The sequence below is a fragment of the Peromyscus leucopus genome, chromosome 14 (assembly GCF_004664715.2).
Source record: "Peromyscus leucopus breed LL Stock chromosome 14, UCI_PerLeu_2.1, whole genome shotgun sequence".
Classification (NCBI taxonomy): domain Eukaryota; kingdom Metazoa; phylum Chordata; class Mammalia; order Rodentia; family Cricetidae; genus Peromyscus; species Peromyscus leucopus.
This window is the reverse complement of record NC_051075.1, coordinates 26,691,153-26,715,450: the sequence shown is the minus strand read 5'-3', so window position 1 is coordinate 26,715,450 and position 24,298 is coordinate 26,691,153. Positions and strand designations below refer to the sequence as shown.

General features: G+C 40.7%; 1 protein-coding gene across 1 annotated transcript in view; it reads right to left on the bottom strand.

Annotated features, from left to right (window-relative positions):
* Ttc6 (tetratricopeptide repeat domain 6) overlaps window positions 1–24,298 on the bottom strand; it is a 194,777-nt gene that overhangs the window by 114,397 nt on the left and 56,082 nt on the right. The window contains exons 3-6 of the mRNA XM_028869755.2: window positions 18,838–18,951; window positions 14,601–14,816; window positions 10,443–10,576; window positions 5,871–6,062 (exon numbers count right to left, since the gene is read on the bottom strand). Coding sequence (XP_028725588.1) covers window positions 5,871–6,062; window positions 10,443–10,576; window positions 14,601–14,816; window positions 18,838–18,951 — 656 coding nt within the window. The remainder of the gene's footprint in view (window positions 1–5,870; window positions 6,063–10,442; window positions 10,577–14,600; window positions 14,817–18,837; window positions 18,952–24,298) is intronic.

Genomic DNA, 24,298 nt, shown 5'->3' with positions numbered 1-24,298 from the left:
AAAAAAAAAAAAAAAAAAAAAAAAAAAAGAACACATCAAAAAGATCATCTACCATGATCAAGTAGACTTTATCCCTACTTGATGCAGGGATGGTTCAACATAGAAAAATCAACCAATGTAAGCTACCATATAAACAAACTGAAAGAAAGAAAAAAATAAACACATGATCATAGACCAGGCTGGCATTGAACTCACAGAGATCTACCTGCCTCTGCCTCCCAAGTGCTGAGATTAAAGGCATGAGCTACCACCAGCAGCACAATTCTTTACAGACCTTGAAAGGACAATACTCAATTTCATATGGAAAAACAAAAAATCCAGGATAGCTAAAACAATCCTGAACAATAAAAGAACTTCTGGAGGTATTTCAAAGATACCTTTTATTAGTATAGAGATAGAGTAATAAAAACTTCATGATACTGGCATGAAAACAGACATGTTGATCAATGGAATTGCATTGAAACCTCAGACATAAGTAAATCCACACACCTGTGAACACTTGATTTTTTTTTATAAAGAAGCCAGAAATGTACAATGGGGAAAAGATAACATCTTCAACAATTGTTACTGGTCTAACTGAATGTCTTGTATGTGCAACAATGCAAATCAATCCATATTTATCACCCTGCACAAAACTCAAGTCCAAGTGGATCAAAGTCCTCAACATTAAACCAGACACACTCAACCTGACAGAAGAGAAAGTGGGGAACAGCCTTGAATGAATCAGCACAGGAGACAACTTCCTAAACAGAGCATCAATAACTCATGCATTAAGATTAACAATTAATAAATGAGACCTGTATGAAACTGGAAATCTTCTGTAAGGCAAAGGACACTATCACTAGGACAAAATGACAGCCTACAGAATGGGGAAAGATTTTTACCAATTCCACATCCAATAGAAGCTAATATCTAAAATATATAAAGAATTCAAGAAACTAGGCATCTAACAATCAAATAATCCAATTAAAAATGGGATTTAAACAGAGAATTCTCAATAGAGAAACCACAAGTGTCTGAGAAACACTTTTAAAAATGTCCAACATTCTTAGCCATCAGGGAAATGCAAATCAAAACAACTTTGAGATTTCATCTTACACCTATCAGAATGACCAAGATCAATAACACAAGTGACAGCTCATTTTGCTGGAGAGGATATGTGGAGCTAGGGGAACACTCCTCCTTTGCTGGTGGGAGTAAAAACTTGTATGGTCACTATGGAAATCAATATGGTGGTTCCTCAGAAAGTTGAGAATCAATCTACCTCAAGATCCAGCTATACTTCTCTTGGGCATATATCCAAAAGACTCTACATCCTACAAGGACACTTGCTCAACTATGTTCATTGTGGCCTTATTCATAATAGCCAGAAATTGGAAACAACCTAGATGTCCTTCAAGAGAAGAATGGATAACAAAAATGTGGTACATTTACACAATGGATTGTTACTCAGTTGCTAGAAAAAAAATGACATCATGAAATTTGCAAGCTAATGGATGGAACTAGGGAAAAAAAATCATCTGAGCAAGGCAACCCAGACCTGGAAAGACAAGCATGGTATGTACTCATTTATAATTGGATATTAGCTGGTTAAGTAAAGATAATCACACTACAATCCACAGAGCTAGAGAGATACGTAACAAGGAGGGCTCTAGGGATGGATGCATGGATCTCCCTGGGAAGGGGAAACAGAATAGATTGTGTGGGTGGACTGGGTATGGGTGGGAATGGGAACAGGAGGGAGCAGGTTGGGGAGGGAGAGAATGGGGAGAGAGTACAGGCAGAGTACATCTGGGGTAGGGGATACTTAGAGGGTGATATGGAAACCTAGTAGAGTAGAAAGTTCCTGGAACCTATGAGAGTGACCCTAGTGAGGACTCCTAGTAACAGAGGATTCAGAGTCTGAATTGGCCATCTTCGGGAACCAGGCGAGATTCCCAGAGGTGGAACCAGAACGCCATCCTAGCCACAAAACCCCCACCTGTCCTTCCTGCAAGATATGCTGAAGTAATAGTGGCTCAGAGATCGTGGGAGTCGTCAACCAATGGGTCTAACTTGAGGCTCAAACCACGAAAGGGAGCCCATGGCCAACACTGCTTATAGAGGCAGCAACCGGAAGCTGGATGGCTCAGAGACCTAGGATAGAACCAAACAGGACTGACCACAAAAGAGAGGGGGAGGGGAGAGAGAGAGAGAGACAGACAGGCAGGCAGGCAGCCAGGCAGAGACAGAGAGAGACAGAGACTGAGAAGGGGGAGAGAGAGAGACAGAGAGAGAGAAGAAAAAGAAAAAAGTTGATGAAGTAATTCCTAACAACATTTTGCTATACTCATAGATGGGTGCCTAGCCCAGTCATCATCAGAGAGGCTTCCTCTGACAGCGAGTGGGAGCAGATGCAGAGACTCACAGCCAAACACTAGGCAGAGCTCAGGGAGAACACCTTAGAAGAAGGGGGGGGAGAGAACTGCAGGAGCCATAAGGGTCAAGGACACAAGAACATGGCCCACAGAATCAACTAAGCAAGGCTCATAGGAGCTCACCAAGACGCAAGCAGCAATCACTGAGCCTAAATGGGTCTGTGCTAGGTCCTTTGCATATATGCTGTGATTGTTTAGCTTGGGATTTTTGTGGGACTCCTAACAGTGGGAGTGGGGGTGTCTCTGACTCTTTTGCCTGCTCTTCGGATCCTTTTCCTCCTACTGGGTTGCCTCATCCAGCCTTGATACAAGGGTTTGTGTCTAATCGTATTGCATCTTATTATGCTGTGCTCAGTTGATGTCATGGGGGGGGCTGCTCTTTTCTGGAGGGAAATGGAGGGGGAGGAGATCTGGGGATCTGGGAAAGAGGGGATGGGGGGGTGCTGGGAGGGGCGGAGGAAGAGAGGCTGAGGCAGGGAATTGAGAGAAGTAGAGGGAGGGGAGCCTGCAGTCAGGATATATTGTATGAGAGACGAATAAATAAAAAGAAAAATAAATAAATAAACTTGAGTGTATATCCTTACCATTCTACTAAACTATTCTTGGTATTTACCACAAATAACAATTACTATGTGTGGAATTAACAAAGCACTACAGCTTCATAGCCACAAGTATTATTATGATTTAGAGTGAACTATTCTTAGTATAGCAAAAGCAAATCCCCACAGTCAGATGTACTTGCTTTGTTTTTACAGTTACCTTTCTTCAGAACTCTTTTTAGGGCAGGAAAAATTATACACTTCTCTGAACTTGTAGGCTCAGCTGACAGATATATTTTGAAAAGGTTAAGCTATGTTTAGCAAGGTAATCCTCAACAGATGGATGCTAGAGAATTAAATATTCAGTACTTAAATTAACTTCTTATTTGGCACTTAAAAATAAATTGCCAAGAATTATCTTTATCAAACAGAGCACTTACTTACTCTCCTGGAAAAAGAAAGTAAGATCTACTTGGAAAAAGAAAAACTTAGGATTGGAAAGAAAGCATTTTTTTTTTAACATTTTGCTGACTAATAAAAGCTGTAAGTACTCAAAATGATGTTTGGCCCCTAGAGTGTTAATGAAAATGACTCAAAACTAAACAGTTGTTGTTGTTGTTTTCAGGGATTGGCTATCTAGTTCAGTGGCAGAGAACCTGTCTATGTGAATTAGGCTTGGATACACTCTTCTGAACCAAAGAAAAAGAAAGCAGCAGAATCTCATGACTACTAGACCACACACACTCTTTATTTTGTACTCCCAGTGTTAGGCTGCTATGGTTTTCAGAGATGCTGAAAACAGTTTTCAGATTTTCATACTCCATGGTGGTTTGAATAGGAATGGCCCCCAAAGACTCATGTGTTTGAATGCTTCTTCGCCCATTGAGAGTGCCACTGTAAGGAGGTGTGACTTTGTTGAAGTAGGTGTGGCTTGTTGAAGTGTGTCACTAGGGGGTGGGCTTTAAGGATGCTCAGTGTGGTACACAGCCGCTTCTGCTGCCTATGGATGAAGATGCAGAAGTCTCAACTACCTCTCCAGCACCATGTCTGCCTGCATGCCACCATATTCCTGCCATCACAATAATGGGCTGACCTTGTGAAACTGTAAGCCACCTCAGTTAAACATCTTCCTTTGTGGTCATGGTGTCTCTTCACAGCAGCCCTAACTAAGAAGTCACCACTGACTTGATGAAACTAAGAGACTTTACGTGTATATTGTGATTGGCACATGTGTACTGAAAATACATTGTTTCAATAAAAAAAAATTAAGTACCATAACAGTTTGAATTCCTTCTTTCAAGGAGTCAAATTGAAATTCGTTATGGTTGCTGAACACCAAGAAAATGTGCTGGGCAGTGGTGGCGCACGCCTTTAATCCCAGCAGAGGCAGGCAGATCTCTGTGAGTTGAAGGCCAGCCTGGTCTACAAAGTGAGTTTCAGGATAGCTAAAGCTGTTACACAGAAAAGCCTTGTCTCTTTGTCACTCCCCCAAAAGGATAACTTTTAAGTTGTAAAAGAATATAACAGTGCTCCAATTTATACTAAAAGTCAAGCAGAGTTAGCGGGTTCAGAATGCACCATGAAAAGAATAGGTAAACCTTAGTAATGTGTGAATACAATCTGAAGTAGTCTTTTAAAATCTTATTCTTGTATGTCTAGAATAAACTTTAATTCTGAGAAGAGTCCAATTTAATTTAATATTTTCTTATTACGTAGGTAATGGGTTTTCTTCCTGAGTCCTACCCAGTCTTCTAAAAGATGAGAGTGGAGCATGTGTTAATGGTGGATGAGAGACACTGACTCCCTGGAGGTGAAAACTCACATTTTGAGTATGAAGAGGGTAGGATGAGAAAAGAGTTTTCTTTATATGCACAAGTATAGGAAAACAAACAATACTAAAGTAGATACCAGCATATCTAGAGTCTTGGGTATTAAAATCTAATTGAGGGGTTGATTAGGACAAAAATGTCTGAAATATATATTTTACATGGAGAAAAAGATGGGGAAAAATGATTGAGGATAAAACTAAGTTAGACATTCCTGCATTCCATTCACTACTCAGAGATACCTTGGGCAAGTAACCTGATACTATGAAGCTTAAATTTCTTCATGAATAACATGGAAATTATTTCTCCCTTAACAGTTGAAAATTCAAATAGAAAACATATGCAGAACAGGTAACTCTGAGCTGGGAATATTTTTGCTACTAAGCGAATATTAGCTCTCTTCCCCTTCCCCTCTTCTTTTGAGAATGTTGTAGATCATATACTGTCCACAGAACAATGCGTAGATTGCAAAGGAAGGGATACACACAGAGACCTTGAATGAACTCCAAAATATGGCTTCTGTACACTATCCAGGACCAAAGTAGGACAGTGGACTCTGGTCCAAACACATGCTTGAGTTCTCATCCCCAAACTGTGATTCTTTTAGCTGCATGAGATAAGGTGCTTAACGTCCATATGCCTCAATCACCACATTTGTGTCCCAGGGTTGTCGTAAAGTTTTTTTAAAAAATGTTTAAATGAAAGAAAGAAGGAAAGAAAGAAAGAAAGAAAGAAAGAAAGAAAGAAAGAAAGAAAGAAAGAAAGAAAGAAAGGAGGGAGGGAGGGAGGGAGGGAGGGAGGGAGGGAGGGAAGGAAGGAAGAAAAAAAGAAAAAAAGACACTTATAGAACTAGGTTAATCGATCAAATTTCCTTATGATAAGTTACTGCTACAGATGAATGAGACTCTCCATGTTCATGTGTTGGAAACTGAATTTCCACAGAAGCCGTTGCAAAGGTGGGCCCTTTAAGGCTACATCGTGAGGGCTCTGCCATCAGTGGATTAATTAGAAGCCTTTGTCTCTCACATTCTCTTCCTCTCACTGAATATTTTTGACAGTTCAAAACAAAATAACCAGAAAACTCTTACCCGTCTCTCTGGTCATCCATAGAGTGACCACCTAAGACAGATGTCTTCAAGAATCTAAGCAAAGTCTTGTGACCTGTCCTGTCCGGAGTGTGATACACTCGAGATGCCAGGTGCAGATCCACGGGCAGCTTCGCAGTTGGAACTGTGCAACACAGGTCGTGAAGATGAGGGATGGGGTGGACCTGGGGGATTCTGTAACAGGAAACAAAGTGAGCTTCTTTCATCATTTTACGGGTGTTAGGTAAGAAATACATTGATACTGGCAGTTCAGTTCAGGCTCTAAACAGAATAGTCAAGTGTAGGGATCAGACACAAAACTATAATAATGGTTTATGACAAATTTAACATTACAGCATTGGGAAATGACCAGAGCTCCAAACTCATAGCAATCAACATGCCTTACATACACAAGACAAATGAATAGGTCTGAAGCAAACTCATTTCTCCAGTGATCTCTCCTCACTTGAATTCTGTAACTCAGTCTAGGGTTCCTTCCTCTGCGAAAGAAATGATGGAACACTACAGAAGTTCATCAGTGAAACACTGTGTATCTTCAGGTATCACATCCCGTCCTACTCCCAAACTGTGTCTCTCTCTCTGGCCTTTCTAGAGGAGCAAAGAAGTCATGATGACCACTTTCTTGATGCTGCATGTCACCTGCCATCTCATCAACTGCTTAAGCACCTAGTATGTTCCAGGCTGGGTGCTGGGTGCTGGGTGCTTTACACATTCGAACCCTCATACATCTGTACCAGAGAGATCACCCTTTCTTTGGAGCAGGCCTAGTTTAGCAGCCCCTGGGGTCCAAGTGCATTATTGCTCTATGTAAACCCAACGCCTTTCCAATGAATTCAGACTGAGAGCTCCTGAGAAGGGCCCTTCATCTGCTGCTACTCCACCCCAGCTCTCTACTCCGCTGGATTGAAGGAGCGTGCCACCTGTAGGCCATGCTCCGCAAGGCCTTCAAGCCACAAGCTGACTCTTCTTGAAACTGTTCCTCCTCTGGGGGCTTTTCATAGCATCCTCTATCCCCAGATTTTCATCTTTCTCTCAATTTTACCTTAATTTGAAGCCTCTAGCTCCCCAATTGGGTGTGCCTTCTAGGTTCGAACTTCTTTTTAATAACAGGCAAAAAAAAAAAAAGTGGTTTTTTTTTCCTCTGCTCAATGCTCCAAATCTCATCCCCGTCATCACAATAATCTAGATTCCTCATGCTCAAGATACGAAATATCTGACATCTCTCTCCTTCCCTTGCAAATCCAATGCCAAGCAGAGGTCCATCTCTTCTCTGCTCATTGTTACCAGCTCACTCCAGTCACGGTCCTCCTCAAAGACAAAGTTTGATCAGGTGAGCTGGGCACTATGCTCCTTCTCTTTTCCCATCTGCAGATCCCTCTTTGCTGCCTTTAGTGGGCACACTGGTTCTCTGTTGCTTTCTGCACCTGTCTGGCATCTCTCTAAGCTTAAGGACACCAAGCATCCTGCCTGACTTCCAGCACCCATGAAGAGTACAGTTCTTGGGTTATTGCTGCTTGCATTTAAATACTTTGAAAATCCTCATTTGGCCATAGGCCTTGACTTAAGAAGAGTAAATGCATTTAGAACAGTCTCTTGCATAGCAGATGTCAACTGTTACCAGCTTGAAGGACAACACACAAAGACAGGCTGCTTCTGTTCATGTCTAAACATCCTTCAGACAAGGCCTTGATGACAGATGCCTCGGCCAAGTTTTCTTTTTCTTTCCTTCATTTTCTGCTTCACTTGCTCCCCCATGATAATGGTGTGTGAGGGGGTGGCATCTGTGTTTTATAAATGTCTCTTTCCATGAATTGTATTAGTCCTGGGGTTTGTTTGTTTGCTTGTTTGGCCCTTGCCCAGTGGCCAGGGCTGATCTGTATGCTAGCCCATGTGTCTAGAAAACTTGAACTAGCAGCGTAGTATAAAGAATAAAAATTCTGGAGTTGTCAGGGGCAAGGTCAGAATCTTAGTTCTTGAGCTTGCAAGTTATATTATCAACTTCTCTAAAAACCTTTAGAAAAAGAATAGAAGGAAATTTTCTAGCTCTTATATTTATGATAACTGGTTTTTTAAAAAAATAAAATAAAATGAGTGTTCTTGGGCTGTAGAATTACTCATTTTATTTTTATTGTTACTTAATTGCACTATATAGCATTTAGCCTATTGCTCGGCATACAGGTACATTATTCAATCACACATAAAGCCATCTATGACTTTCCAAAATAGCATAGAGTCCAACAAGGGCAGGGTATGACATTTGCGAATACTGTGAGGAAGGGGAAGAGGTATGTCTAAAGCCAGGGAAATGTCTGAGACAAGAAACCTAACTGGGAGAGTGAAAAGCAATGACCAGGAATGCAGGGCTATGTTCTCCCTTAATAGAAAATGAAGAGAAGTGGAGATGGGGGAGGGAAGGAGCAGAGAAAGGAACATAAAGGTAAGCTCCCATGTCAAACTTCCTTGAACCATCACCCTGTTTCAGACAGGTCCTGGCTAGTAGGGTGTTCTTCAGATTATACTGATTTTGGTTTGTTGCTGTTGAGATGTGCGTGTGTGTGTGTGTGTGTGTGTGTGTGTGTGTGTGTGTGTGTGTGTGTTTCTTCTGCTCCCATCAGTCTAACAGCACAGATTAGTAAATGAATCTTCCTCGGTAGACTGAGCTAAACAGCAATCTGCTGCAATGGAGAACTGAGTTCCAGTGCGGTCAGCTGGTGAGAAAAGGTAGACTGGCTAATGACAGAGTAGCCGTGGATTAAAGACTTTCAGCAATATTTTCCCAAGATTCTCTTTCATAAAACAAATTCTTTAAATGCCCTGTATTTCTTCCCCTGCATTCCAGTCTTGTTTCTCTATCATGGAAGTTTCTAAAATCAGCTTTTGTGAATTAAAACAACAAATACATATCAATAAGATCTACAAATATTTTTGGCATTCTCAAGAAAGCCTGTGTGTTTTTACAGCACACTCTCTTTAAGCAGAACTATCTGTCATTCTTTGAAATGCTAAGACATAAAAAAGAAAAGACCCTGACTCTGTGTGTGGCCATGCTACTTGGCTTAATGCACTAAATGCAAAGATTTTTAGAGACAAAAAAAAATCAAAAAGTTTCTGCTTCATTGATAATCTGACAGTAACTATTTATTGAAGGTAAAATACTTGTTGCCTGCTGTCACTATTTGCTTTAATACATAATCTTGCTAACTAAATGAGCTTAAAGCAATGCAGATAAGCAATGGCATGCACAGGGTCACTTAAATGCCAATTTCACTGTTTCATCAGCTTTGGAATTCTTTACCCATGAATCTACTCTTAACTACTAAATTGTGAGTAATGTCCATTTACAAAGTTTTAGTTAGCAGTTAAAGAAAAATAAAACAGGTTGTCTTCCACGTCCAGACCGCCCCAGTTTCCTTAGCAACAACAAAAGCCAATAATTAAAGTTTCTTTAAACCTCCATAAAGAGTTCAATGAAGGATAATCTAGAACGGAGCAACCCACAAAAACCAGTGGTGAAATGAAGAAAAAACCAGTTTCAACAAGGATGAGCGGCCACAGCTAACCTGTAATCTGAATTGCACTCACGCTATATTCGAACCCCATTCGATGATGTGTTTGTAGACTTTGTTTGGACAATTTTTGTCCCATTAGTCTTTTGATTGTACATTTCGGTTTCTGTTTTTGTGGGGAGGGTCGTGTGTGTGTGTGTGTGTGTGTGTGTGTGTGTGTGTGTGTGTGTCTGTGTGTTTCTTGTTTTTGTTTGTTTGGGGGGTTGCTCATCTCTTCATTTGTTTTTTGGAGAAAGATATAAAGTTGTGTGGGTAGGGAGGTGGGGAGGAGCTGAGAGCCATTGGGGGAGGGGAAAACATGATTAAAATATACTGTATGGAAAAGTTTTTCTCAATAACAGATAAAAGAATCTTCATTAAAGATACAGCCAGGGGAGAGGGAAACATGAATGGACAGTAGACAGAAACCTGAATTACTAAGCGGACTAGGCTATGACCATTTTGAGTTAGGTTTTTATTTTATTTTATATAAACAATATAATAAAGCAGTTAATCAAACCATGACCAAACAGTGGTCTCTACCATGCTGTCTCTTTATTCTAAGTGCTGTCATAAAACTACCCCTCAAAACCAGAAACAGAGAGTGTCAAGGGCAGCCCAGGCCCCCCAACTAGAAAACCCACCACCAACTCTTCCGTTGAGAAGTTTCCTCTTGGATCGCTACATGACATGATGAGATATTTGCTTATCCCTTCTAAAAATGCATTTCAATATATCAAGCCACTGAACGTCTACTCTTTGGATAGGAAGATGTGTGAAAGTGTTAGAGACAGCTCACAGCTAACAGCACTTGCTGCTCCTGTGGAGGATTGGCACCCACACTGCCTTTAACTCTAGTTCCAAGAGATCCAACGCCCTCTCCTGGCCGCCCCAGACACCAGGCATGCATTTGGTGCTCATACATGTATGCAAGCAAATACTCATACACGTAAAATGAAAATAAATATTTCAGAAGAAAACAGAAAATATATAAATTTAAGGAAGTTACTTTTTAATTATTTTTTTTTCCGGCTGAGATCTTACAGACTTTATTCGTTTCAACGGCTTAACAACAACTGGTCTGCTTCTTTGTATTCGTTTAAGTTCTTTTCCCCTGATATGCAAGAATTCTGGAGCTCTCACCTTTAAAAACACATAAAGCAGGCTGTTAAGGAAAGTTGGCACATAAAGAGTTAGACCTTTCTCTCATATTTAATGCTATGTCTCATACTTAAACTTCTAATGTCTACGTGTATAGCAGAATATAAATACTAAAGATAAGTTACTAATTTTATGTGCATATATTAATGAAAATAAAAATGTTAGCCTCACCTTTACTTACAATATTTTTAATTCATTACCTTAAATTACTAAAGAAAAAAAACACAAGATAAAGCCAGGGTCTCAGGCATGCTAAGCAAACACTCTACCACTAAGCTATGTCCCAGCCGAATCTACTCTTCTTTTTTTTGTTTCACGTGCGTGCATATGTATGTTCTCATGTGTGTTTGTGTGCATGTGGAGGTCCACAGCTGATGCTGAGAGCATCCTCCATCACTCTCCACCTTACTCATAGGGGGTACAGTTTCTCAGTTGAACTCACAGCTCACCATTCCAGTTGGTCTTGTTAGCCTGCTTGCTCTAGGGATCACGTCTCCACCTTGTGAGACTGGCATTAAAAGCAGGCTACATCACCCACCTGGCATTTATGTGAGTTATGGGGATTGCATCCTGACCATCTCCCTTCCTATTCTTCTTGGTTGATGTTTTCCCCTCCATCACCTTGATTTGGTATTTTAATAGAACCTATCCTTAGTTTCTGACAGTTTGGCAGAACTTCTGATTATAATCGCAGCTAAAAGGAGCTTTTAATGCTTTACAGAATTTTGGATGTTTATCAAACTCTACTTATTAGAGTTGTACTGTTTTGTATTTCTATTGCTTGGCAAACCCGAATAAACTCTGTCTCACAAAGAGTTGCTTCTTAATAATTAGATGTTGAAAGTGTTGTTTTCTCAGAATTCCTAGATTGTTTTCAGAATATATGGTGGTAATAATTCACACACAGTTTTCTCCTTTGACTGCTCTGTGCTTTTGTTTTGTTTTGATTTGAGGCTTGAGGGAGGAAGCAGGGAGGCTTTTCCTGCAAAGATGGGGGGCGGGGAGACAGCCAGATAAGTAGGAGAAGGCTAGATAAAAGTTAGCTGTGGGATTGGAGCTTTGCTCAGTAAAAGAGTGCCCTCTTGCAATTTCCTGGGTAAGGAATTAGCAAATCATAAAAGCGGAGCATTACGTTCTCACCTGCAGTTCATACCTGACCTCTGCCTACGTGTCTCTACCAGTCTTGGTCATCTGCAGGAACAAGGTCAGGAACAGTGAATGTGGATACATACAGAGCCAGCCATCTTCTCTTCCCGACATTCCACTTACTGGCATTTCTGTTTTGTTTCTCTGTTCCTGAGTAGAATGACTTTCATCTACCCGTTTAAATTCAAACCTTCGGAACCATTATGAGAGGACAATCCAGCTCCTTTTGCCCGACAGTCGAGTACGTGAGCATATCTACCGCCTTGGGCCAGCTTTCCCCCAGATAAACAACTTTGGCCCCTTGAACTATACCTTACCTGGAGCGGTTCTAAAGTGGTGGCTTTGTCGCCCTCCTTCAGTCTAATTTGTCAGGGACCTTCCTGAGTATCTTGGATACTCAGATATGAGCACAATATTTGACATATGAAATGACCAGATCAAGCCAAGTGAAAGATGATCCTCCTATAGCACCTGTCAATTAACGTAAGCTGCAACTATATTTGTCTTCCCTAGCACAAAAAAATGACATTATACTTTAAAGCCCTGAGGCAGTTCACATTTGCTACTAAATCCTCTCATGCTTTGGTAGACCCAAAGGCAAAACGTAATATATCTTCATGCCTATTAGGTTTAATCTGAGCGCTAAGCAATCAAATTTTAGACATTATCTGTAAATCCAATCAGCAAATCTCCCATATTCTCATCCACATTGTTGAGGAATATGCTCAGCTGGACACCACACTGCATCACCCCACTAGAGGCTCTCACACACTAACCGTGTACCATATAATGCTCGACTCGCTACAGATCCACCCAGCAGCTCTAACACAGTCTCACAGCAGCACTATCAGGAGGCATTTATGTGTGGACTGCTGAAATTCAGAACGTAGCAACTAATAATCGCTGATCGTACTAAGACATCTGTGTACCAGACACTAAGTGCTATCTACACAGCACCTGCGTAGCATCAAGGTGGCAACTGCCATTATCCTCATTTGGAACAACACAGGAATAGTTTGGTAGCTAGGTCTAAACCACGCGCCTAGTAATGGGGAGAAAGGAGCCATAAGTCTGGCCCAGGACTTTAGCTGCTCAGATGCATGCTGGGAGAACTCCAGCAACAAAGTCTGGGCCCAGAGCTTTGTAGGCTATCCATGACCCTCATGGTGAGCAATATACCTAGCATTTTTCTGACAGTCCATCTAATAAAAATTCTAAGGGAAGAAATAAGGTTGGTCTTCCACGTCAGTCCCTAGGGACCCCATGCTCAAAGAATTACCTCTTCCTGTTAGGACGGGTTGAGGCACAATGATTTTAACAAGGTATTTAATCATTCAAAAGCACCCTACAAGACCAGAACAGCACAGAGATGGCAGAAATCAAGACCTTTGCCCTTACAGCCTAGCGTTCCCGCAGTTGCCCGCCTTCTGCATTCCGAAGCAGGCTCTGCGTCTCTGTCATTGGGCACTGACTGACGGGCAGCACTCTGCCCCTCACCAGCACAGCAGGTGGAAAGCAGCCACCTGAGCCAACCTGTCCGGACCAGAATTAACTCCTGAAATCTCTCACAAATCTCTGGTGGTTTTTTTTTTCTTTTAAACCCAATTCTTCTTTCTAAACAAAAGATCACTTTCCTTGTCAGGTTTTAAACGTGAAGCAGGAGTTCATTGGCTTACTTTTCTTAGGCACGTGTCTGTTTATTTAAAAACCTCAATCTCTCTCTTTTTTTCTCAAAACTAACCTGAGGAAGCCCTGGCGTCTGCTGTCATTACATTATTCATCCATGATGACAGGGTTGTCTTTCTCCTCCCCGCCCTCCCCCACACTGCTACCTCTGCACCAAAATAACATAAAAATCACCTTTTTTGTTCTTAATCCTACAGGGGTCTCAACGCCTGCATCTCAAGCCTCTTGGAGTAACTTTCAACAGCCACACGGCACTTTCCTAGTCATTTGTGATATGCATTTGGTCTTTCGTGTGTTTTGGGAACTCTGGAGGCAGAGAATCAGTCCTAATTGTGGATTTGGATTTAGAGAATCTCACGGCTCTTAAACTTCCTTCCATTTGCGATCTTGGGTCACATTATTTTATAAGCCGTCACAGCTGCTCTTCTAAAAAGCTACCCAGTCTTACTGCTGCTGTATCTCCCATTTCGTCACCAGGTTGCTATCACATGTGCACAGTTCTGTTCTGCTGTTGGTAAGGACTTAGCTCAGAACGCCAGTAAGCCCTACTCTTCTGAGCAGCTAAAGTCCTGCCTCACTCTTTCATCTAGATATATTTATTAGCTCCGTCAAAAAGTCGCCTTGTCTCCCAGTCTGTCATGGTTTACTGGAGCAAAGTGTTCCTCATTCCTCCTACACCATTGACGCTACAAATAAAGGGGCCTAACTGGAGAGTTCAAGTTCACGGACCATAACTGACATTGAGGTGATACAAACACACACCATGGAGTTCTGTCAAATACCCCCACAACAGGAAAGAACCCCAGAGTTACAAGAAATCTCAACCAGACAAATGTATGTGCATGGCCAAGCTCACCCGGGGCCTAGTCCTGGGACTACACTTCCTGACTCCTCTCGAATGTAGAAGACTGTGGCCAGCATCTGAAGAGCCCAGGTGCCCTCTTACCCTAAAAATCCCTTCCTTCCAAGAGATGGGGGGGAAAGTCCTCAAAAAAGAATCTGCCTCTTCTTTTGCATGTCTGATGACCCTTTTAAGTTTGACACCCCACCCCCACCCCACAACACACACCCCACACCTTGATCTTTGCTTGGGTACTTCTTCACATTCGCACATCCCCGGCTCTCACACTTCTAAGCGGTCCCAACACAGACAGCAGTGTTTGCTTTTGCTTACTTGTAAAGATAGCCGCTTGGTGGTTTTTTTGGCGGCCGCTGTGGGAGGACCAGCTTCCAAGTGCATGGTGGAGTCCTCGGGTAGCACAGTATCTAACATTTCCTGAGACTTAAACGCCAAGTTCTCGTCTCCTAATAGTCCCCATTCGGAAATATCCTCCTGTTCAATCTGGAAGATACTTGACACAGCCTCAGGAACCTCCTCATAAATATTTTGCTGGAGAAAAATACAAAGACAGAAAGTTCATCTCGCTTTCATCAACCTCCACAGTCTCCAGTTCCACACTGTGTTCTATACAGCAACAGAATGGATAGGTAAGGGTGTGTCTGAAAAAAAAGCTTTTTCTCTGAAGATTGCAAAAGAAATCTTCAAATTGATTTAACAAAAAATCTGAAACCCAGCAAATTATTTTCCCTGGTCTTCTGTCACCAAATCACAAGGGAAGAAACAAAAACAAAAACAAAAAAACAGAAAACTTCATAGACACATTTCTTAATTAGTTTTTTTTTTTTTTAAGATTATTTGGAATTATGGACCACTGGGATCTAAAAAAAAAAAAACTCATTTTCTCAAACGATTAATCTGACTTAAATAAAAGGCTGAATTACACAGAGTGATTTTACAATACAATTATGCCATTTTATTCTTTGATACAGTCAAAGATGCCATTCGGTGTCAAGTGCTACACAAGTGTCTTTGTTACTCAAGAAGGAATAGCTAAATTGGGAGCTTATAAAATGCAGCATTAACATTGAGCTCAGATTTGTATACACTGACTGACTGGGGGTGTTAAAGAGGAATTAACAATATTTCCAACACGATGGCACCGAGTCCAAGTCCCGGATCTGTCAATGCACAGATGCTTGGTCTTGATCAAGTTACTTACATTATTTTCCTCACTGAGAAAAGGGGTTAATAATAAAACCCATTCCATTCCCTAAGATGGCAAAGCAGATATATTGGGTGATTACATGCTGTGCACTCTGCTTTCATACTGTCCACTTGTGATTAACTGCTGTGTTTTATGCTCCACAGCTTTGGATACGGTCAACCATTTCCTCTGCTCTGCATTTCTCTGCTCCAAGCCTCTTCTGCTTAGTCTCACAGAGTTCAAATTTGGGAGACTGAACAAACGGAAGCAGCGTCCACCAACATTGAAAATGGAGGAAGAAAAGCTCAAAGGAGGACAATGACAGCCCTCCAGCTACAGTCCCTCCTGCTTCAGGAATCTGTCCAGCCTCATCTGTCCTGCAAACCCTTCCTAACATGGCGCTCCTATGCCTGCCTCCATCCCAGCATCCCAGCCCACATCACTCTAACTGCCGCAGCAGCAGCAGCAGCATAAGCCTGGCTGCTCATACGACCATTGCCTATTTAAATAGACCATCATCTATTTAAATAGCACAGGTCCATGCAGTAGGAACTATGTATAACCCCACACTTTATGGATGGGGAAACTGAGGCTTGGACAAGTTGGGTCATTTGACCAAGGTCATACTTTAAGGTGGCAAAAGCTGTCCTCCGCTCTAGACTTGTTCCAAAGTATGCTACCAATTTCTCTTTCACTTGATATAGATTAACGGCTCTAGAAATGTGGCTCACAGATTCCTGACACTATCTGAAACCCTTCCAGGAGGGTTGCCACGTCAAGCTACTTTAATAATATTAAACTGTTACTATTCGCCTTGTCCCGCTGTGCTGAAATTTGCACAGACGACGGCCAACAGTGCAGAGTAAAATAGTGAACACGCCTTCCCACATGAGATCATCAATCATCTGGGGTGAGAGGTGAGCTCGAGAAAGAGCCACGGGTGGGTCTGAATGCATGCGTGCATCCAGTTCACACCTCCCTCTGGGCTGATTCCGTACTGCAGCCGATCTTTAAGCACCGCTTGTACCATTTCTGTGCATTGACCAGGAAAAAATATTTATAACTGTGGTAAAAAGCTACTAAATACGACTCACTTCCCAGTCTATGTGACACTAGATTTAATATACTTCATTGGAAAGAACACACACACACACACACACACACACACACACACATATATATATATATATATACACACATATACATATACATTTATACATACATATATATATATACATAAAATGTATGTGTGTGCATGAGAGTGTGTGTGAGTACAGGTGTGTGTGCACAAGTCAGACGACACCTTTTCAGAACTGCTTCTCTCTTTCAACCACGGAGATAGGGAGTGAACTCAGGTTGTCAGGTTTGCTCAGCAAGTACTTTATACATGAAGCTTCTCTTAGGCCCTGAAAATTGTATTTTATATTAATATGTAATTGACTTTCAAGTAGTCTCTTACATGAAAAAAAAAAGCCATTTGAATTCCTCAGTTTTCCTCTTCAATAGATAAAAAGAATTAACATAAGTCACTTGTATCTTTTTGGTTTTTCAAGACAGGGTTTTTTTTTTCACGGTGTAGTCCTGGCTGTCCTGGAACTCACTCTGTAGCCCAGGCTGGCCTTGAACTCACAGAGATCCACCTGCCTCTGCCTCCCGAGTGCTGGGATTAAAGGTGTGTGCCACCACTTGGCAGCATAATTCACCTTAACGAAAGTTCCTTGGATACCTTTAAACAATTTTAAGTGTCCAAAAGCATCTGATAATAAATAAATAAATAATTAAAAAAATAAAATAATGATTCTTCAAAACATTAAAGAAGCTCTTTTAAAAAAGAAATAGCTCGGTGGGTAGAAGGATTTGTCATATAAGCATGATGGCCTGAGTTCAATCCCTAGAATCCACATGAAAGGCAAGATGAGGTTGAGGCCAGCTAAGCTGGAGAGAGATCTGCCTAGGCCTGCCTCAGCTACACAGAAGGACAGAACCAGCACCTGAAAACCTGTCTGACCTCTACACATGCACTGCAGCATAGATATACCTGTACACACACACACACACACACACACACACACACACACACACACACACACAATTTTTAAAAGACAGTGAGTATATCACGTTTCTCTTTAATATTTCAAGTATTTGTCATATTGTAGGTATTTTGTCACTATTTGTAATAAGTAGATGAACAATGGAAGGGAAATTGTCTCAGTTTTCATCTACCACATAATTAACATTTACTAGGACATTTACAGTAGCATATTACTGTCTTATTGGCCTATGTACTAAATGAATTACTCCTGGGCGAGGACTGTTCTTTCTCTGTCCTTTCTACCAACCTTGTCTAAAGCAGTTCAGTGAGTAGATTAAGTTAATCTTATTCTATTGATTTCTATTGTGTTAAGACTAACTCGTCTTAGGTTTTCAATTTACTCTGCCCACTACTGGATTAATGACCTTAGTAATGGTGCTACCTTGAGGCAGCTACCCTAGATACAGGTTAAGCCCACAGCCACCTATGTGATAAGGCTTGGCAATTGGTCTATCCACACACAATTGGCAAGTGGCTACTAGCGCTACCACACCTGTGGTCCTGAGGCAGGCCATTTGCATACAAAGGGGACCAAAGATACAGTCCAGTCAAAAGCATCTATAAGTGTAGCAGGTCTACCACTTGTGATACCTGCTTACAGGCTCCAGGGCTTCATGATAACAGAAGGTTCTGTATGTTTTCTGGATGCTATCCTCAAATGAAGTGCATTCTCACTATATACACTCACATATATAGGGTCATATTTTCAAAATTCTCATGTAAAGCAATCAATCATCATGTCTTCTTATGTAAATGTGGATTTCCTTTTGATTCGTTGACTTTAACTTAATATTAACTTTTACTTTAAGTGGGGACACTTCCAATTATCAGAAGATGTTCCATATTGCTTCCAACACCGTAATCATTTTGCCAGTGGTGGACAAGAGGCAAGCTTTGCTTCTGAAACACTCCTGTTTGTTACCCGTTGTCCAGACTGGGCTTTGGCAGTTCTTCTAGCTAAATGTAGATTAAAATTATCCTTTCTTAGAGGCTAATAGTTTAATTATATCTCAAGCTACCTTCTATATTTAAGCACCTCTGATTCAGACGAGCTATTAATAACCTTTCTCTCTGAAAAGAGTGTTTGGCTTTACTCAAAAGATTTCTGAGAGCCAAGGGAACCAGAACACCCATGTGGCTTTGGATCAGATGCTTAAACCCATTTCTAAAGTAAGTTAGAGGAAACTGTTCTTAACCCTCTGCCAACATTCAATCAACAGGAGACACACTATTACTTTAATACAGGGAAAGAAGATTTCTACTGGAGATGTTACCGTAACTGGCCGTTCCTTAGTAGTTGTCTGGACCTCTTTCTCTTCTTCTAGCTCGGGTGTTTGGACTGGTACCTGAGATGGTCCAAAGTACATTTGTTCCATCAAAGAAATACCCTTAAGAGAAAAATGAAACAAAGTAATGTCTATTATAAAAATCATTGAAATGCATTATTTAATATAGCAAAGTGTTAGGCAATTAAAACATTAAATTAGAAATACATAAGAGAAATATAAAGTACTCCATAACATTCAATAAATGAGAAAAGTATTTTTTTTAAAAGCATGAAAATATTTCTGTGTAGCTGGGCATAGTGATACATGCCTTTAAACCCAGTACTTAGGAAACCATAGGTAGAAAGTTCTCTGAGTTAGAGGCCAGCCTGTTGTACATAATGAGTTCCAGGTGTACTCAGGCTATATAGTGAGACCCTATCTCTCTCTCTCTCTCTCTCTCTCTCTCTCTCTCTCTCTCTCTCTCTCTCTCTCTCACACACACACACACACACACACACACACACACACACACAGGTTTATTCTATTTCATGGACTTTTAAAATATTGACCTTTATAAATAGATGATTAAATTTAATAATAAAACTATATAATATCAGCTACTATAAAACACTACCATTTAATCAGGTATTGTAAAGATCACACAAGACACTAAAATTAAATCTAAGATTTAATCCAAGTAAAAGTAAAAGGACTATGAATGCATTTTAACCCCCCACTGCCTGATACTGTCGGTGTCACTTTTACCATCACTAGTGCTGGTTAAAATGACCAGCACTCTACTTAGCTGTGGTCCTAAGACATTCCAGGGATAGACAATAAACCCAGAAGCAAGAGACCCTGGTTATGTGTAAACTATGAGTCCCCATATCTGACATCACCAAGCAAGTTAGTTTGTTCACTTTTACCTCGGTTTTATCACCCATGCACTCAACTCTATAACTTTTTAAGACCTCTTTCTCCTCTAGCCTTTTAGTAATGTCAATTGCAAAATCTAAAAACATAAAACATCCAAGAAATCATGGACACTATGAAAAGACAAAACTTATGAATGATATGAATAGACAAAGAAGAAACCTAGTCAGAGGCACAGAAAATAATTTTTCAAAGAACCATAAAAAAAAATTTCCCCAGTCTAAATAAGCAGGGTCCTATGAAGGTACAAGAAGCATACAGCAGCTGGGTGGTGGTGGCTCACACCTTTAATCCCAGCACTCGGGAGGCAGAGCCAGGCAGATCTCTGCGAGTTCGAGGCCAGCCTGGTCTACAGAGTGAGATCCAGGACAGGCACCAAAACTACACAGAGAAACCCTGTCTTGAAAAAGAAGAAGAAGAAGAAGAGGAAGAAGAAGAAGAAGAAGAAGAAGAAGAAGAAGAAGAAGAAGAAGAAGAAGAAGCAGCAGCACACCAAATACACTGGATCAGAAAAGAAACTCCCCAGGACACATAATAATCAAAAAACTGTGGTGTGGGCTATTTGTACACTGTGTGAAAGTGTATTACTATGATTGGTGTAATAGAGCTTCTAAATAGTCAATAGCTAGGCAGGAGGCATAGGCAGGACTTCTGGGCAGAGAGAGAGGAAGTAGAAGATGAATCTAAGCATGTGGGAGACACAAAGAAACACAGAGGAAGAAGGATGAGCGGTGCTTGACAGAATGTGGATTAATAGAAATGGATTAATTTAAGTTATAAGAGCTAGTTAAAATTAAACCAAAGCTAAGGCGAAGCTTTCATAAATAAGTCTCCATGACATTATTTGTGAACTGGAGGCCCAAAAAAAAATCCAACTATAACACTGAGTGTAAGAACAAACAAATGAAAACATCAACAATAACAAAAAGATAGGAAAAAGGCTAAGTCACATACAAAGGCAGGCCCAAAAGAATAACACCTGACTTCTAAGTGGAGATTCTGAAAGCAAAAAGAGCCTGGAAAGATGTTCTGCAAACTATGAGAGACAAAAAAATGCCAGCCCAGACTACTATACCCAGCAAAACTATCAGTCACAGTCAACTGAAAAAAGCATTCTACAGAGAGGAAAAAATAAGCAATTTCTATCTACCAATACAGCTCTAAAGAAGGTTAATCATACTCAAAAAGCCATAATGAGCAACTTACCTGAAAACAATAAATCAAAAGAGGGAGAAAACCTACACCATAACAACAAAATATCAAGAACTAATGAATGCTGCTCATTGACAACTACCAATACTAATGGTTTCAATTACACTATAAAAAGATGCAGACTAACAGACTGGATTAGAACACAGGATCCTTCTTTCTGCTGCATCCAAGCAACACCCCTCATTATCAAGAATAGACATTACCTCATGGTACAAGGTATATAAAGGTATTTCAAGCAAATGAACTCATGTAGTAAGCAAATGTAACAAATATCTGACAAAATTGAATTCAAACCAAAACTAATAAGAAGAAACATGGAAGGACACTACATACTCATCAAAGGAAATATCCACCAAGAGAATATTGCAATTGCAGTTCCTGGAAATAGATCCACCTCACGATCCCACTATACTACTCTTTGGCATATACCCAAAGGACTCTACACTGTATTACAGAGATCCCTCTTCATCCATGTTCATCACTGATCTCTTCATAACAATCAGAAATTGTAAATAGCCCAGATGTCCATCAATTGGTGAATGGGAAAATGATACATTCATACATTTGTCATTCATTCCCCTGCCTGCCCCGCCCCCAAAGTTTCCTTCATTGTTTAATATGGTATACAAAAGTGTCAGAGCTAGATGGCACTGGAAAAATCAGTACCATCTGAAGAGAGCCCAAATGCCATGGGTAATGAAACCCAAGCTCTGAGTTCAAAGGGTGCCATGTCTCCAAAGCAAACCAAACAGAGCCTTCCAGGTAATCGGATGCAAGCGGATAGACCAGTACCACATACAGCAGCTATCTTCTGTCTGTCCTGTGCAGCTGGCTCGGTACTTCTTCAGTCATCTGTCAGAGAAGGGATGAGGAGTATACCACCTACAAGTAAAGGATCATGAAGCTCAAGTTTCAGGAAGGGGGGGAAAGACAGTTCGTGGCCCTGAATAAGGGACTTGTCCGCACAGGTTAGAAAATGCCCTAATTTGCATCACAATCCCTTGCTCCCTGAAGGTATAAACCTGATGGCCCCGGCTGGCAGAATTCTACTTGCAGGCACAGGAATGTGTCAGGACCGCTTTGTATTCAGTCTTCCACATTTTACTTTTTTTCCCCAGTTAAGCATTTTATATGATTATTATGGATGATTTGACCCTAAATTCAATAGAACTTCCAGTACTGAAAAAAAAACCTGTGATTTCAAATAAAACAGAAATTGAGTAGCTGTTATGTAAATGTATAAACACTTATATAAACATCAATACTGCTAGAAGAGGCATCTGTAATCATGCAAGGCATCTTCTCTACAAAGTCCTTAAGTCTTTTCAAAAGATTCAGTATTTCTAGAAACATGGTAGGTACCACTATATTTCAAGGAAGATGGAATTTCTCTTCAGTAAGTGCCCCTTACTACAGAGTTATATACACACTGTGTTTAAACTACTGAGTTTTTTCATGGAATAGGTTGTTTAAAACAGAAAAATCTGAAACAGAGGTGTTCTAATTAGCTTAAACAATCAACTCAACACAACCTAAAGTCACCTGAGCAATTCCACCTGAGAGATTCCTCAGGTCAGACTGTCCTATAAGCGTGTCTGTGGGGATTTATCTTGACTGTTCATTGGTATGGGAGGGCCCAGCAAACTATGGGTGCCACCATTCCCTAGGCAGGCAGGCAGTTCTTAGACTGCTTAAGAAAGCTTACTAAGAAGCATGAGCCTGCCAGCTAGCCAGCAAACAGCATCCCACCATGACTTCTGTCTCTAAGTTCCTACATGAGTTCTTGAACTGATTTCTCCCAGGTATGGACTATAACTTGTAAGCTGAAATAAAACCTTGCCTGGCCTACATTGCTTTTGGTCATGGTACTTGTCAATGAAACTAGAACAAGAAATAAACAGAAAAATATTTCAAGAATATGACAGAGCCTAAGGCTGGGCAAAGCTTCAATCTTCACTCACTGTCATCCCCACTAGAAAAAACAACCCATCTGGATTTTCTCTTTCGGAAACCTATAAAGAAATTTGACTCAAAAATAAAAGAAATAATAATAACAACAATAATAATAGTAAAATTGCTAAAAATAAAAAGAGAGAGAGAGAATCACAAAGACAGGCCTTCCTGAAAACAAAAATTACATAAATATGTAATTTTACAATTCACAAATACTATTTATAGGAAAGCAAATTACTGTAACATTGATCTTAAGTGCTCTGATCTTAAGATATTTCAGACTTTGCAGGGGTGGGGAATGAACCCTATAAGACAATACTAATAAAAAAAATATCTGCTTCAAAAAAAAAAAGGAAGAAAGAAATTTGAGTAAAAGCGTTGGCCTTTGTCTTCTAGGCTATAGCAATTTGCTAAGTTGATATGACATTCCTTTTGAATGAAGTGGCAAGGACTCAGGGAGTGGCGTCTAGCTAGCTACGTGAGCGGCCCTGTGCGACAGCAGTTCAGTTGGGAATGCTGAGAAGTCTAAGAGTTTTGTGGGCACAGCGGGTAAGAGTCCTTCCCGTGAGAAGAGGCATCAAGCTAGAGAGGAAAAAGACAGACAAGAGAGGCTTTTCAGGCTGTAAAACAAGTATATGTAGTCAAGCATAAATATTATGCAAGGCTCCAAGCTCAATCCGCATATAAATTCAATGGATAGACAAAGATGAAGGTGAGGTTATACAGGACAGAAAATGCACCTGTTCCCAGTTTGCCAGTGAAAGACTAATTTGGGGGGAAAGCTGGGCTCCTGGAGTGGGAGAGGAGGCAGAGAAAAATGGAGCATGGTTCTTATTTCATATCTTAATATAGGACCACGTGAAAATAAGTGTGTGTCTATCAATTCTGAGAACTCATATACCTCTTATTTATTTAGCCAACAGTACTCTACGGAGGTGAAGTTTCCCAGCTGGAGATGTGGTTTAGGGCAGAGGAATGGCCTGTGATGGGTGAGGCCTTAGGTTTTATCTCCATCCTAGCATTGCCAAGACTCTGTCTCAAAACATAGAGGTGATTTTATGGGATGAGGCCCTTGTTACTGTCCCCAATAGCACAAAACAGCAGCAGCAGCAGCAATGACATAAAAGACTCCAAGATGTGTGGATGATTTTGTGGGACAACGGGCATGTGAAGCACTTGCTGTGTATATTACTAACACAGAGACTTCTTGTTTTACCTCGAAATTCTGTCACCAACTACTTCACCCTTTCATTTCCTCGGTTTGTATCCTGAAAATTCTGGTTTCCTTGTCAACCCTTCCTTTCCTCCAGACCTGCCAATCATGGTCCCCCTAACATTTTCTCAGTCTTTTTCAGAATGTGATGGTGCA